The sequence below is a fragment of the Glycine soja genome, chromosome 13 (assembly GCF_004193775.1).
Source record: "Glycine soja cultivar W05 chromosome 13, ASM419377v2, whole genome shotgun sequence".
In the NCBI taxonomy this organism is placed as follows: domain Eukaryota; kingdom Viridiplantae; phylum Streptophyta; class Magnoliopsida; order Fabales; family Fabaceae; genus Glycine; species Glycine soja.
Window position 1 is genome coordinate 22877832 of NC_041014.1, and position 17340 is coordinate 22895171.

The window sequence follows — 17340 nt, forward strand, 5'->3', positions numbered from 1 at the left end:
TAAAACAAACAAAATACTAAAAGGACTAAAATAGAAAAAATACTCTATTCTATAGAGATAAAAAGTTATTTAAGCCTTTCTAAAATTTAATATTTTTTTATTCAAGTAAAACTTGATTCAAGTGATATATGTTTATTTTTCTTAACTAAGGTTTTAGTTTCACACCTTGTGTATGGACTATGGAAAAAGAAATTCCCACTATCTAAACACTTCATTTGGTAGCGAGAAAATAAATAGATCGGATGAAAATAAAGAGAGAAATGGATAAAAGGCAAAAAGATAGGAAAAAGTGTGAAATGTTAGGTTGTTTGATTTGAGAGAGTGAAAGAGAAATTGAAAATAAATAATATTATGGGATTATTTAGTTTGAATGAAATGGGATGATAGAAATTATTAAACTTTTAAAATCACTATTTTATACTAATGATTTTGAATTTCAAAACACAGGTATGATTATTTTAATTAATACATTTGAAATGTTTTAAATCACCTACTTTCCCTCTCCAAATATCCCAATATAGGAAAGAAGCAAAAATTAGATTAAGAGGGGTTTTGCTCCCCATATTTCCTTCACATCTCTTCCTAAAAATTAAACCAAACAACAAAATGTTATACAAACCCTTCCCCTTTTCTCCAACCAAGCATCATGATACTTTGCAACAACATAATGATAAAACAAACAAGTCCTTAGTCGTTACTCAGGTTTCATCAGTTTGTTTGTTTATGCTTGTTTTTAATTTTTATATTGTTCTCTTATTTATTGTTAACTTAGATAACTAATATTATAAATAAAATTATTATAACTTAAACCAATATATATTTGTTATTTAATTTCTTACGAACAATTCATGCACTTGCAAATTTTATGCAATAAATATTAAAGATGTAGTTATCACTCTAATGCATTTATTATCACTCTTGTTTAATTGAATTTTATATTATTCCTCTAAATTATTAATTTAATTCACAAAAAATAACAAAAGTATTTTAGATAAATAAATAAAAATATGTACGTAAGAGGAGCAATATAACTTATAAGCATTAAATTCATTAATTGATGCTTCGCTGATAATTTATAAAAAAATTTAAAATACTTTTACTCCGTCATTGTATATAAAATATGTTTAAGGATATATTTGAATACAAATTATAAATACTTTTAACATCTTTTTTATTAGAAATATAAATCATTTTTCAGAGTAGATAAGTTCTTAAAAACATTTTTTAGCCTTAAATCCAAACAGATTTTAAATGTCATTATATAACTATCTGAAATTTTACTTGCGATCGGGTGAAGACTTAACTTTATGCAGGCAATTGATATTATGAAATAACTAACAACAACAATGATAATCTTTTGAAAGATTAAATGATGATTTGGATTGAAAAAGGTTAGTGACGACACCGTCTGGTTTGCATACAATACCACTACAATCTACAGATACAGAGGGGCTTACATAAGCCGTAGTTTATTAGTTGATTAGTTATTTGAAATCATAGATATAAATATTGAGTGAGAAGTTAACGTCGAAGATGACGTACTAAAAGAATTAGAAAAGGCGTTTAGGTATCTGACGTTGAGACAAAAAGTTAAAGTCTCCATTAGAATTGTGATTATCATTCAATTATTGATGTAAGTCACGTAACAGTGTGGCTGGATTAGCCCCACACTAAAAAGCAATATTTTATTAAAAAAAGTCTAAATTTGAATAAAGAACTTAATATAAAAGAATTATTCTCAGACTAAATTGATCCATCCTCCAATTAAATATATAATACATATGTAACTTTAACTAATTTTAAGTATGATTAAGTTTTAAGTTTCAAATTAAAAATTAATCTTATAATTTCAAAGTTTGTAAGAATATTTTTAGTATATAATTGAAGAATAAAAAATTCTAATTATGATAATAAAAAAATAATGTATAATATAATTAGCAATTAACTATGTGCTTTCAATAAGTGATTAAAAAAATTAGTATTTAGATCAGTTATACATGAAATAATATTTGTTGAGGAATATTAACTCCTTGGGTAAATCATTTTACCTAGATTTTAACTTGTAGATATATTGGCCAACTAAAAAAATTATATAGTATATAAAACAACAATGTCCCATTATATTTCATTTTATTATATTTTGTTGGCTTGTCAAACACTAATGTAATAGGTGTCTTTTTTAATGGAATGCCTTTGCCAAGTCGTTGATTAAATATGGCTTAGTGGCTTTCTGATCTTTTCACTTTGGTTATTATCCCAACATAGTGAACTCTTGCTTACCATTTTATTTTATTTGTTCCAAAAGCTGGGAAAAGAATATTTGCTTATCTCTATTGAGCTGTTGTTGGACATTCGTATTTTTAAATGTCATCAAGCACCTACACTTTCATCTAAGAAAGCAGAATGTCATCAGAATCTAACCTAAATCATTGTTAACAAAACTTAAAATAACAGTACAAATAAAAGTGATTTATCAATACTAGTTGATACAAGTGGTAATCAACTGTGTTCCTTAATCAAGTTATCCAAAGTTCCAATTCTAACCTCTGAATGAGAAAAAGGAATACCCACTTTTGTATGCACTCACGGTCTCTTTGACGGAAATTAACGACTCCTTTTGACAATAAATACTAACTGTTTATAGTTACGTGTTGGAGTATGATGCCAATATCATGCTAACAAAGTAGCATTTTATATTTTATACGATTCTCTTTTATCTATGGCTACTTGTAATTAGAAATTAGAATATGACGTGGATATGAATTTTGTAGACATCAAAACTAGAGCGATAGAAATAAAGCACGAATGGTTCAGTGACCTGATATCAGCCAGTGTCTTAAGTTTTGTTCTTTTCTTATGCCATTATGTTGTGCTCTTACTCAATAATTGAAGAAATGAATCATTTGCTTTATTCCAAAAGCTTTAGAAGAGTTACCTATCATATATATACCTATCTCTATTGAGCTGTTGAACAGATTCACGCTTCTAAATTTTATCAATCACAAACAAGTTTAGCAAAAGAAAGAGGAATACTTCTTTAACACTTTATTAAATTCTCTGTTATTTTGTGAATTACACCTAAATTTCATTACTTACTCCATTTTGTGGAACTGCATGCAATGCAGCACTTGATAAATAAAAGAATGTGCTAAAAAGAGTCTTAAAAGGAAGAACAATGATCCTATGAGGTTCCTTTGTGGGTTGACTTGTGAGATAGATCATACCTGTGGGAAAGAAAGAAAAGGAAGAAAAAAAGAATAGAGAAAACGAGAGATGTGATGGATAATGTAATGGAAAGGGAAAAAAGAAATATAAAAAGAGAGTGGTGTGTTTGTAAAAGGACAGTAAGAGAAAGAGATATGAGAAAATCAGAATTGTCAAAGAAATGTGTGTCAGTGCTGATATTACATACACCTGTTAACCCTTCAAATCAAAAGTGATTTTGTCCTTGAAGCAAGTTGTGCATTTTCATAACCGAACCTTTGTGTTCTTGAAGATTGTATTTCGCCTAGTGTCATACTGTCATTAAACTCTTTCTAATCATTCATCTAATCGAGATACTACGTTACCACCACTAATTTTACCAGTAAATCGCCATTAGAATGATGGGAAGGGATCCGGTTCTTATAGAGAACAATTCTACATTTGACAGCCACGTCACATAGTAGAAACTCATAAAATTACATTCTTATTTATTTCTAAGAACTCCTACAAGAACTACATTTGGACATATCAATGACATTGGAATGAATGAAACAAGGAGTTTTATGTTCAACATATAGTTGTATTATTATAGTAATTAATATTAACTAATAATTTTGAGTTCAAGTCTTGAATATGTAATTACCTTAAATGTTTGAAAGAAGAATTTTATTATTTATAATAGTCTTTGAACAAAATTGCCTCCAAGAAGATAACAAGTGGTCTAGATCAGAAAAATTATAGTAGTTGCTGTTACTTAAATTAATTATCAAGTCTTATGTTTAATTTCCACTTTTGAGACTTATACTAAAACCTGGTTTGTTTTACAAGTTCCTCCCCCACAAACTAATTCGACCCGATTCACAGTTAGTTGAGTTCTAACCGGTTTATCCACCAATTGGTCACTAAACCGATTCACCAATAGAATTGGCCTATTAAGTCCAACTTCAATAACAGTATTTTCACTTTGACACACCTTAAATTGTGATTCAACTAAAGGTAGGTACTATAACAGAACACCAATTGAAGGGGCAAAAAGAAAACAGCACAAGAAGAGAAGAGAAGGCCCTTGTTCCTTTTACAATAAACAGATAATCATAAAAATTGAAGAGATTAAATGTATATATATATACACACACAAACTGGAAGCTAGTTTGTGTCCTAGTTTAGTTATTTTGTAGCAGCAAGCAACAATTACATATAGGATGATAAAGATAACAAATAATGAATCCCCTAGCAGAATCTAATAAAGAACTAACAAGGCAAGAGATCATCCCCAAAAAGATATAGAAGTCTCTCCACAGCCCAACTAGGCTGAGGAGGAGGGACACAAGTGGTGGAGCTGTGGTGGCAGCAAGAACTCAGCAAAGGAGCCCTGCAGAGAGGACACGTGGGGATGTGATTCTCATGCTCGTGCTCCAACCATCTCTCTATGCACTCTCTGTGGAACACGTGGTAGCAGTTCATCAGCTCCCTAACCTCGTCCTCCACGCTCAGCTGGCTCAGGCACACCGCACATGTCTCCTCCGTCTGCGGCAGCCTCTCCTTAATCTCTCCTAACGTCGTCAGCACAAGAGTGTTGTTGTACTCCTTCTGACAACATGCTTCTGCTGCTGGGGTCTCATCGGATTCTGTTCTTCTTCTGTCGTTCATCACTCTGAAGATCAAGCACAAGACCCATCTCAGAACCGCAATCATCAGAGCTACCTCGTATATGGCCTGGCCTATTGTCAAGCCTGAGAGAGTGTCTTCAGCGTAGAATCCCATTGAAAGCTATAATCAAGGAACTGATAGAGAAGAAAGGGGAAAGGGGGAAGTTCTAATGAGTTCTATGCCTTCTTTATAAAGCCAAAATATGATGGTGTTGGTGTAGTGGAAGGCTACTATGCTTTTTTTAGCTTTCCTTTTACTTTCACTCTCTTGTAGGTTCTTTCTTTTTTGCTTGCTTTTTTTTTTTTTTCTTTTCTGAATGATACATCACATGTGTTTCTTATAAAATATTAATCTTTTTGGCGACATTAGTTTTAAAAAAATTATATAAGATAAAAAAAATCAAATATAATTCTCTCGCTAAATATATCGTTTTATCAATCTAATTTTACATCATTATATTAATCTTATTTATTTTTTTATTGTTTGCTTTACCTTTTCAAATTATCGTTGTTATTTATTATTATTGTTATTTTTGTTATTAAATGTTTTATCCACCGTCCTTTTGTGATTAGGAATAAAGGGTCATCATCACCCCTAGTCGTTCAGACTCTTCCACGTGTGATTAGGGGCCACCGTGAGGGATGGGTGAACGCAGAGTATTTTTCTTTATCAAATCTGATCATTATAATACAACTAATACAGTTACATCATCAGGTATCATAATAATGGATATTCAGATTCTATTAATTATTATTTAATATCTTTTTGTTTCTCTATTTTTAGATATCACACTTCGGCCTATGCAACAGTATCTGAATGATTTTCATTGAACTCACTTTTTAAGGGAAAATATTCTATTTTTTCGTTCATTTATAAATTTGTTAGATTTTTATAACAATTATCTTTATCTTAAAACACATACGAATAATTATTTCTGATTAGTTAATGGTATAATTATTTTTTTAATGGTTAGATCTTTTTGAAAAGAAAACACGTATCGAATACTTATTTTATTGTAGCAATCAACGCGCTTGCAAGTTGTAAGCCTCTTGAAACATAGTGTGCACCCAAATGTAATTTGACAATTTTAACTTTAATAAGAATCTTGCTTAATGAACTTTTCGTTGCCATCAATTTCGGGCATATTTTTTTGATTCAGTTGTTAAAATAATGTTATTGGTTAGGTGAAAGATAAAGGGTACAAGACCAAGCCAGGTTGCTTTTTCACATGATCACGAAACGTCACAATGGCCCCATAGCATGTGTAGATTCCTAACATCCTAGTCAGATCCAACCTATATGCACAGTTCATTACCACAATTTGATTAAGAAGTACGATGAACATGACAAACAGGAAAGGGAGCGCATAAGTGGAGGGGCGAAAGTACCGGAATACGCCATAAAGAGAGTATCATAGTCAACTATGACTCATTGCTTGCAACAGAAGAGAGAAAAAAATGACCGGGACATGAAACGAGATTTTTATACCACATCATTCTTAAGCCCCTTTTAATTTAGAGTTCCACATTTATGACTGCATGTGGTGGAAGAAAGTAAGACAGCTGCTCAACTCAACAATATATAGATGCATACTTAAAAATGCTCTTATTATGTCATAGACCAAAGAAATTTACAAACTGAATAGTAATACTGCCTAAGTTGCGTGGCTGACAAAGATTTGTCTAATAAAGGTCTGCATACTTAGTCTGCCATTTCAGAAAGATGAATTGAACTCCATCTCTGTCACAATTATACAGAAGCCGGAAATTTTTGTTCTGGTAACGGAGAACCTTTAGACAGTGGTAGTATTGGGGGCACTGCATAAAAAGAACACAGATAAAAGTAATAGATTGTTCAAATGCTTTGGTCCACTGTTCCACCTTCTTCCATCTTCTTTCGCATTTTGTATTGCAATGTAGCGGGTGCACAATCTATAGGTGTTTCTCCTGAATAAGAAACAGTTAGTTAGGATTTGCATTCAACAATTTTGCTGCATATTATTATTATTTTTAAGATCTCTCTTTTGCAATTGCACTAGAGCAGCAGCGAAAACAATTATGTAAGTGGCTGCATTCTACAAAGAGAAAAGATTAATTGCCTTGTGCATTTTTGTACTCCAGGCTTGCCCCCGAATCCATAAGAATGAAAACTATATCAGTTTGATTGAAGACTGCAGCCTACAGAGAAAATTAAAATAGGTAACCACCATATGATTAAGAAAAGAGAATTATGTTCATGCATGCACAGTCATGAGCAAACAAGCACAAGAGTGAGAGAGGTACCAAATGTAATAAAGACAGTCCTTGCTTGTCCCTGTAATTTGCATCCACACCCTGCACATTTTAGAATCCATGAATACTACCTTCCAAAAAAAAAAAAAAGAAACCTATAAAGGTGCATGTCTAATTTGAAAGGGACAAACCTCATTAAGAAGTTTCTTAACAGCAGCAATGTCACCATTTTTTATTGCTTCTCTTAAACCCTGAAAGGTCACAATCAGTTCCACATATATGATTTTCAACACCTAAGATCATTTTGCACAATGCATATAAGTAATTGTTTAAAGTTAAACAACAAAAACATTTACCTCTCCAGTAACTTCATAATCAATCTGGGGCCTGTCTGAGGTACCATTAGTTACATGACCAACGTTAAACATAGAACTGTAAATTTTGCAACATAAACTATCAATTAATTACATCATAAAGCATGCAAGAGCAAAATTAAGTTATGAATTAGTGAACAGTTTATGAGCTTAGACATAATGGGACTCATGATTACTTTATAAGTATACAATATCTTAAAAAAAAATGTCAGCATACTAAATATACCAAATTTTGCACATGAAGATACTGTATCACCTCACTTCATTTCTCATATTCACAAGAAGGAATAGAAGAATAACAAAAATCCATCTTAGGCCGTTACCATATCTAGTAGTGTCTATGGCTGGATTATAATTCTAGTTCAGAATATTTAGACAGAAATCCCCTCCTTAATTTTGTAGAAATTGCTTGCTTTCTCAGTTGATGGGTTTCAGATGATAGGACAGGGAAAATGCTATACCTTCCCTGCTACATATCAGGTCAACTAGAACTTCAATTCCACTTCAAAGGAAGGTCTCCTATTCTCCTAATGCTGATGAGCTTCTAACACTTTGTACTAGTATAGGAACAAAACATGACAATGGAAATCAAGTAATCAACACAAGAATATAATTTCAGGTCAACTGGAATTCAATTTCACTTCAAAGCAAGGGCTCATATTCTCCTTAAGTCCTAATGCTAATGAGCTTCTAAAACTTTGTACTAGTATAGGAACAAGACATGACAATGAAAATCAAGTAATTAACACAAGAAATTCCTTTATTTACTCCACAAGTTATCAGGTTTTAGTTAACACAAGCTGGAGAATGATCATTACCCTTAGATGGAAACAACTACATGTTGAAACTATGCACTAAGGTATAAGACTGGTTAAAAATATAAATATTTCCAAAAAAAACAGATATTAGTTAATCAGACCTTACCTAAATTTGCTAGTTGAACTGGAGCTTCTATTTTTCGGAACAGTATCTGTCTTCTTAGATTTAGGATTTGATGGAGCTGCAATAACTGGATTGGGTTTCTTCCGTTCCATCACAAAGGATAAACAGAAAACAGTGAGTTTGTGGATTGCATAAAAAAAAGATGATATTAAGAATTATTACCTGCTGGGGGAGTGCATCAGAGGAAGGGGTTGGAGCTTCACAAATGCAAAGTGGCATTCCACATTTACACTCTTTAATGCCCAACACAAGCTTATTCTCTGCAGTTGGTATGGATTTTGAATCAACATTTGTGTTGATATCTAATTTAGAAATTGTATCTGTCACACTGTTTACTCCATCTGAAGAAGTCTGTGGTTCATCCTTCCCAGACCTGTGCTAAATTAGAAGATGTAATGTAAACAATTCCTAGATAATATTGATCTCAAGTAGAAAATAACATAAGCGAGGTTAAATTGACAAGTAAAATACTAGTAAAGGAAGGTTAAATTGACAAGTAAAAGGAGAAACATAAGCGAACACAAGTTAAAAATTGTCTGTCAGCAACCCCAACTTACGAGTTAGAAAAAAAGCAAGAGGCACTTTACTGTCGCATAGACTATTGAGCCAATGGCCCTTTAAAGTAAACAACAACAACAATGAAGTCTTATCCCACTAAGTGAGGTTAACTTCATGGATCACACAACGCCAATGTTGATAAATAAGATATGCTTTATGTTGCCTTGGGGCTTGGGGGTGAGGAATATGCATTTTCAATCCTAATTCCTAAATTGTAAGTGAAATAAAAACTTTAAAGCTTCTCAAGACATGTGTTCATGATGACTTATTTATAAATATAGTATCAGTCCATATAACTTTTGTAGTTTTGTAAGACTAGGCTTTTGGTCTCTCTTTTGTGTAAAGTAAATGGCCTTAATAAATGGTTTTCCCTATTAAATATGATGAGGGAAGGATTGGGTAACTTAGTTTCATTGATTGTTCTTTGTTCTCTCTTGGTTGTTCTCTTTGAGAGCTTTATAAAAAGAAATCAAAAGTTAAATAGCCCATGAGGTGATAGTTCACATTGCACTGAACCCAATCTAATAGAACAAGCTATAAGATGTGCTTGATTCTATGCATTTGATCACTTTTCCGTTCCTTTTTCCACATATGTAATGCTTCCTATGTTACCAATTCAGAAGAAAAGATGATGGTTTATGAAGATTGACCTTATATTTAATAAAAAAGATACTTAACCAGTCTCCCAAGCTCTTTGAATGCATTGAATCTACATTTTACAAAAGTCACCATACAAGGTATTAGGATTTTTTTTTTTAACTGCAAACAAGGTATTAGGATGTGATAGTGCTATGATCTAAAATAGCTCATAAGTCACAAGTACACCTGCTCACCATCTTTTCCTTTTCCAAGAGTTAAGTCTCTAAATTTTTTCAAAGGAAAATTTGTTAGACACTGAGAATTGCAACCATCTGACACTAAACTCTAAATGAAAATTTTCAGTCTTTTCATATTTCTGAAATACCACTTTATCTCCATAGTTTAACATGATCTTCATTCTTCACTAAGAAGCTATTCTTTAATGTAGCTTTGCAGAGATCTTGGCCTCATCAGTCATCATAATTAGATAAAGTTAGTCTAATAAATTAACTTTACATTGAGTATCACTGCATTCTTATTTTTTCAACACTTGAGGTCTTACATTTATGCTTAAATATATTGCAAGTTCAACTAAACAAGCTGGAGAATAATTAAATTTCCAGGCACTCATGTGAAATTAAACTGTTGATAAAGAGTAATGAATACATCTTAGGCTCTTAGCTTAATTAAAGTGTTTTCAGTACAAACAGAAAAATATCTTGTAGCCAAATGATAATTGAAAAATAATAAGCACATGCTATGAAGTTTGCGAGAAAGTGATGTACCGTGAGTTGTTGAAACAATCAGCACATACTCGGACATTTGAGTAAATGCCAAATTGTGGTAAAGCCTACATAGAAATATATGGCATTATGAAGTTCATCAGGGATAACCACTTGCATTGATATCCTAAACCAAAGGCAAAACATCGTACCATTTGATCTGATGAATGTTCATTGCACAATGTTCTCCCACAGGATCGACAGTGATGCTGCATACACATCACACAGAAGCATATGTTACAGTTAGTCATTTCCCAAACTGGAAAATTTTCAGAGTGAACTGAATTTCATATAAATGGTGTTATGAATAAAAAAAAATGAGATAGCAGAATTTAGAGTTTAGTTTATATATACTAATATTTTTACACAGACATCCAGTAAATTTTAACCATTTTTATTTTTATCACTATCATATTCATTGATATAACACGACGATAAGATAAATTATTATTGAATTTTTATATAAATTAAACTAAAAACAAGGTTTGTGCACCTTCAATAAGCATTAAATAAAAAAAAATTGACATTCTCATATCCTTAAAGAAAAATAGTAACGAACTCAACCGATTGAAACAACAAGTATTTTGCATCTAAATGTCAATGAAGATTCCGAAATCGCAAAACATTCAGCAAAGTGTTGAAGTTGATTATATATATTTATATATATATATATGGAAAGAGGGGGCAGAAAAAAGATGTAAGAATGAAAAGCGGAATTTCCGAAATTGGGAATGAAGATGCAGAAGATGAGATGAGATGAGAGATCGATACGATACCCTTCTTCTGAAGGTGTTGAAACTGCAATTGCACACAACGCATCGCGCTGCTTCTTGGAACGGAGGAGGAGCTTCTGCTGTTGACATCAACTTCTCTTCTCTTTCTATCTGCTCATCAGATCACAGATTATTACAAGAATCAATTCATTTCTCCAAATGGGGGATCAGGAATAACATCTTTTTTTTTTTTTTGAAGAATATTATTATTCAATAAGACTCGGATCTTTGGGTCCAAAATCGAAAGTGGATAATGTGTTACATGGGAGGGGCTTATTATTCCCACCACCTTTTTACTATTTTCACTCTCATTTTTTAACTTGGGAATACTTTCAATTTAACTTACAAGTCCTATCAATTTACTTTAAATAAATATGTCCTATCAAATACTTTTAATTACTTAAATAATATTTTTAATTTTTTTAGTTTTATTCACTATATGAAGTCCGATAAAGATATTAAGAATAATAACAAATTTCCAACCAAATTTTAATCCAATTGCATTATAGAACACTTAATCTCCTTTTAGTTTATTTATGTACTTGGTTTTTTTAATTTAATAAGTTATTTTTCAATTATTTTTGTATTTTGGCTTCTTTAACCAATAGCCTTGCAGCGATATATATCCTACTTTTTTTTTACACAACAAGTGGCATCTACCATGAATTCACGATTCATGAATATCATGGCCGGTTTTTTCTTCTTCTGTATTTGGCCCACTCTACGTTTAAGTTAACAACCATTAGGAGAGTTAAAATTCTATTTCATTAGTTTCAATGCAATTCCATCCTCAAAAATTAAATTTATGACTATAGGTTGAATTAAAACAACTTATTATCAAGTGACTTAAATTTTTAATGGTTGTTACCCGCTATTTACCCTATTTATTCCTTTTCTGTTGTTTTAGAAATAAAAAAAAATGTTCATATTCATGTATCATTTTATTAAAAGTGTCTAACTCAGTTTGTTGGATAAGATACATTAATATTATAAATTTCTTGATATTATCTTTGATTTCTACAAGTAAAAAAATATAAAAAAAACTTTTTTTTTTAAAAAAAAAAAATGTCATTTTAAAATTTTAAGATAATACTACTCACTAATTTTTAAATATATTCTTATGTACCCTAAAAATAGTATATCATTATATTTTTTTGCCAAGTGAAACTTAGAGAAGAGGATGATACTTCACATTATAAAAATACTTATATTTATCTCAATCCAAAGAGACAAGTGAAGATTCAAAGTTGTGACTTCACTCCAGAGAGAAGTGAAATCTTAGACGTGTAATTTATTATTTCCTTTGTTCCAAAACAATTAATGTTTACTAGTTTAAGATTTTTCACATGGGCCAAGAAAACAAATATTTCAAGAAAATTAACATTTATTAGGGAATAATTTTACTAAAATATTTTTGTTCTCTTTCTTAATTTCCATAAATGTATTATTATGTTTTACAAGAAAATATTATTTATTACATCATAAAATTAGAATAGATACTTGAATATCTCATTGAAATGTAAAAACATTAATCAATTTAATTTTTTAAAAAAATTGTAGTTATTTTCAGACGAATGAAGTATATGTGAGCCTTTGTTTTATTTTACTTGACCAACCGCATTGAGTTGTATATTATTATATAACAGTTTTCTTAACTCTAGAATAACATTAGTTATTGCCTAAATAAAATAACGTTAGTTATAATAGAAGAGGAAATTTTAAATGAACAGATGGATGTGAAGTTAATTAGTAAGAAATTATTATAAAAAAATAAAGGATACATAGAAATTAAAAAAAAAAGGAAAATCTTTACTAATTTTTTAATTTACTGTTATGGTAAATTAGAAAGAAAAAAAAAACTAAAGAAGCAATATATATCCTAACAAAAATAAACTCTGTGATAGAGCTCTCAATATATAAAGTCTCTTTATGTTTGTTTTTATATGTTCAGCTTTTTTATTTATAAATTCAAAAAATAAATATTATCCTTTTATTTATATTTGTATTTCAACCTAATTTTTTGATGTTTTATATATTTTCTATGATATTAAATAAAAGATATATTAAGAAGTTAAATATAATTTTAATATAAATGAAAACATTAGTGATATTTTTGAATTTATGTGTTACTATCGTTTAGAGTGAATAAATACAAAAGAAGAAGAAATATCACACACACATAAAAGCTGTTTACACTGGAGTCAACTAGAATGTCATACATAGGCTCGTTAATTTATTCATGAATCAATAATCATTATGGCCACAAAAAAACCACGTAAGTCATTCCAGCTGCAAAATAACTGCAACCAAGAAATTCTAATGCCACCGTCACTATGTTCAATGTTCATACGCTTCAAGTATATCATCCTACTCTTTTGGTTGGCCTCTCATCGTCATCAACAACATCTTTGTCAAATGTGCCACCTACATTATTGGCCAAACTTGTAGATGCTTTCATTAATTTTCTTTCCTTATTATAAAAACCCAGATACTATAACATTACTTAATAATTTTTTATTAGATAAATTTATCTTAACATGCTAGATTGATACTTTCTTTCACATATATTATATTTATAAAGTTTTATGATAAGCTAAAATTATTTGATAGATTATTCATTTTTTTAAAAATGTAGTATATATTTTTTATTATAAAAGTATGAATCATTTAATAATGCTCTTGTTCTTAAAATTTGACACAAATAATATAATATATAATTATAATTCAATTTTAAATTTATAAAATTATATACTATGTAAAATCGTTGATGGTATGCAAACACACACAAATGGGCTTAATCAATATTTTAGTCTATCTAAAATAATACTTTTTGTTTTAGTCTCTATTTTTTTTTCAAATTAGTTCTTGTAATTAATATCAGATTTTTTTTTAGTTTCTATCTTTAGCTGCCTTGCCTTCTGTTAGGTGTTGATGTGGTTCACAATGAACAAAATTTGTGTCACATAATTTATTTAAGTTTTTTTCATTAAAACGAGTTGATGTGTTAATAAATTTGCAAGTGAAACATGTGGTTTGATCTTAATCCACAGTTAATAGACCTTTATCGGTAATTAATTTTTGGAAGATATCCATTTTAAAAAATAGTTTGTTAATGTGACCAAATGGGCCAATGAGTAGTCAGTATGTAATAATGAAAATAAATAATACAAACAATTTGGTGTAATAAAAGTTATAACGTAATAACAGTATTATTTTACAACGATAATGGTAAAATAATTACAATAAAACATTTTTTTTATAAATAACAACAATAATAATATAGTGAAAAACATAATTTTATAATAATATTTTCTATAAAAAAAACATTTGTTTACACTAATGCAAGACCTGTATTCTTACCTAATTTAATAATTTTAAATAAAATATAATTTTCTACTAATTACTTTAAATAAGACAGGATTGTTGTAGATTGGATTATATATCGAATGAATTAAAATGACATCTTTTTTTTTTTTCTCAAATTGCATCCGATATTAATTATTTTTTTACATTACTTATACACTCTTCCGTTATTAATCACTGTCAATTTAAATATGTGAGCAAACAATTTTATCCTAACATTCGTTATACTTGCACATTGTTACGCTGCTCGTTCGGCAAGTGTATCGATTCGCTTAATTAGTATATAAAACGATAAGACCGAGTGTCGAGTCTACATAGAATTTGTTTTACTCAGAACTGTTCATTCAGTGAACAAACATTTGTATAAACTGAAAACAAGTAAAGATTAAGTTGGGTTTGTGTGTTAAAATCTAGTTAATTATAAACCAAATATCTAAAGTTTGATAAGTAAAAACAGTCAAGTAAAAAGCGTCGGGTCATTCTACTGAATTTTCCTTGATGTTGTTATGGATTTTTCTCTATCTAATGTTATTCTAGTGTTCTTATGTCGAGAAATTACTCAAACTAAGATCCCTTTAGTGAATGAGCCTAACTCTCTTTAAACTTTGTGCTTGATCCCTCAACAAACTCAGCCTAAAGGAGTTGCATTAAGTCTACAGCATAATATGAACTAGATCATTACACTTCATTCCTAGACATACAATTTTCTAGCTTGCTCTACCAAGTTCTAAGGTTTTAAAGCACTTTCCAATGCTAAAAATCCTAACTATACATACAAATGAGTGATCAAGTCACAAGCATGTAAAAATAAGCATGGACACATAGAAACAACATTAAATAGATAGTGAAAGAATATTACATCAAGGGTTCACCAGAACTTCCCAACCAAAAGGTTTAGCCTTCCATTACAAGAAATAAGCTTATAATACAAGGAAGAACAGAGTTTGAGTGAAAGAAAATGATAAAGAAGGATTGAGGATGTCTCCTTCAACCTCTAAAACCCTAATCTCACTCCTCTAACATAAGCTTTCTTGGTGACTTGAATTCTGTCGCTTCAACTTCTCCCTTGGCTTTGTTTTTCGATTCCTCTTCTAGTTTCTGCCAACTTCAATGTTTCAAAGACTACTTGGACGTTTCAGCTTCTGAAGGCTTACTTAGCGAGACTGGCTCACTAAGCGAGAGTAAGTGAATTTTGGCTTAGCGAGCTGGGCATGCTAAGCGCGAGAAGAGACAAACAACTTGCTGGGCGAGCTGGCGACGCGCTGGGCAAGCAAATCTCTGACTGATCCTCTTCTAGGATTTCCCAACACGCTAAGCGAGTTGTGTGCCTCGCTTAGCGGATGTCACTCGATAAGCGCATATACCTCGCTTAGTGAGACATCAGCTTCTTGAACCTTCTCTTCTTTTAGTCTGAAATTGAAGTGGTTTCAACATTAATTCACAAAATGAGAGTATTTACTATATAAAATCAAACTAAACATGAAAATATGTTCAATTCCTACAAAAAGAACCATAAATTGAAGGTAAAGCGCTATTTTTGTGCAAATATTCAATACAAAACTTAGTCGTAATTAGCGACTAACACACCCTATGTTTTTTAAGTTACAATTGATACCCCTTCCTTTTTTTACATTAGTTTTACCATCTTTCTGTTAACGTTGTTAACTAACGTCAAGTGAAATATGTAAAAATACAGAATTGTTCTAACATCTTTGTTAAATACTGAATAACAAATCAACAATTGACCTTGTGAATGGATCTTTCTTAAGGCAATGACAGTTTCTTCGCTTTAATATATGACTCCTACTTCATTGTTGTTAACACTTAAAGATACATCTCTTGATTGAGATATTATATCAAACACCTAGCCATCAAAAATAAATATTTCAAAGAAAAGAGTTAAAAATACAAATTTAGGAGCAAAATACTAAAATTCGAGGTAAATAATCATATTCAATCAATAGACATCGCTGGGAATACGTTCAACAAAAATGCAGCAACCAAATGACCCAACACGCACCAAAAAAATTGAATTAAAAAGAAAAAGAAAATATGTTAACACATGGGTATCAATAAGGTGAATTCACCTCCAACAAAAAGTTTGATTCACTAAAAGTCATGTAACTAACATGTGTCTACTTTCTATTAAATTATTAAAAAGTGTTTAAGAAGGAGAAAATCTGGATATAATACTTTCTGTTAATTATTAAACAGTGTTTAGGAGAAGAGAAAATCTAATTATAATGTAAACTAAATAATTAAGAGATTTTTTATATCATAAAAAAATATCATATGCAATTAAAAAAAAAGAAATACGAATATAATTTATTCTTATATATAAATAGATGGAATGTAACGTGCATGACCTCCTTAATTCTCGTAGGGTGCATTGGTTTTTAACAGTTCTTAATAATAAAATGTTAATGGCAGATAGATACCGAAGGTGTATTGTGTTCACAAAGTATCAAATAACTTTTTAATTTAAGCACTAATCCACCTGTAACCATAAACATAGTGTTGAAAAATTACACTATAAACAGTGGTTATGAGTTTTGTATTTTCTCTCATTAGAGTATGACCCGTGTTGTAGTCGGTGATGGTGGTGTTCTGCTCACCAAATTTGTCCTTCAATGTAGCTTCTAAGTAGGTGAGAGTTTTTCTAGTAAGAATCCTGCGCATCTCAATGCTCCGGTTCTCTTTCAAACCAAAACAACAAGGAGGTTTGCCGGCAGACTTGTTTCATGTGGCTGGTTGGAATGCTAGTTCAAGTAGGTGGAGATGCAAAGTGTGGGTAATATGCTTGGTGATTTAGGTGAACGTGTAGTGAGTATTGAGTAGGTCCCAACTAAGATGGTGTTCCCCTATTCTCTCTCACAATTGTTAT

At 30.6% G+C, this 17340-nt stretch overlaps 2 protein-coding genes across 2 annotated transcripts; both read right to left on the reverse strand.

Moving 5' to 3' along the window:
* Positions 1 to 4254: 4254 nt before the first annotated feature.
* On the reverse strand, positions 4255 to 5071 carry LOC114381225 (RING finger protein 24-like). Its single transcript, XM_028340428.1, has one exon. It carries the CDS (start codon positions 4966 to 4968, stop codon positions 4456 to 4458), a length of 513 nt encoding a protein of 170 aa, XP_028196229.1. The 5' UTR covers positions 4969 to 5071; the 3' UTR covers positions 4255 to 4455.
* A 1241-nt stretch (positions 5072 to 6312) lies between these two features.
* Positions 6313 to 11266, reverse strand: LOC114382753 (vacuolar protein sorting-associated protein 27-like). The gene is made up of 10 exons (XM_028342352.1): positions 11097 to 11266; positions 10473 to 10529; positions 10324 to 10388; positions 8564 to 8774; positions 8384 to 8481; positions 7442 to 7517; positions 7277 to 7336; positions 7137 to 7187; positions 6953 to 7031; positions 6313 to 6800 (listed from the first exon to the last, which is right to left on the reverse strand). The coding sequence occupies exons 1-10, from the start codon at positions 11181 to 11183 to the stop codon at positions 6709 to 6711; spliced, it is 876 nt and encodes a 291-aa protein (XP_028198153.1). The 5' UTR covers positions 11184 to 11266; the 3' UTR covers positions 6313 to 6708.
* Between the last annotated feature and the right edge of the window lie 6074 nt (positions 11267 to 17340).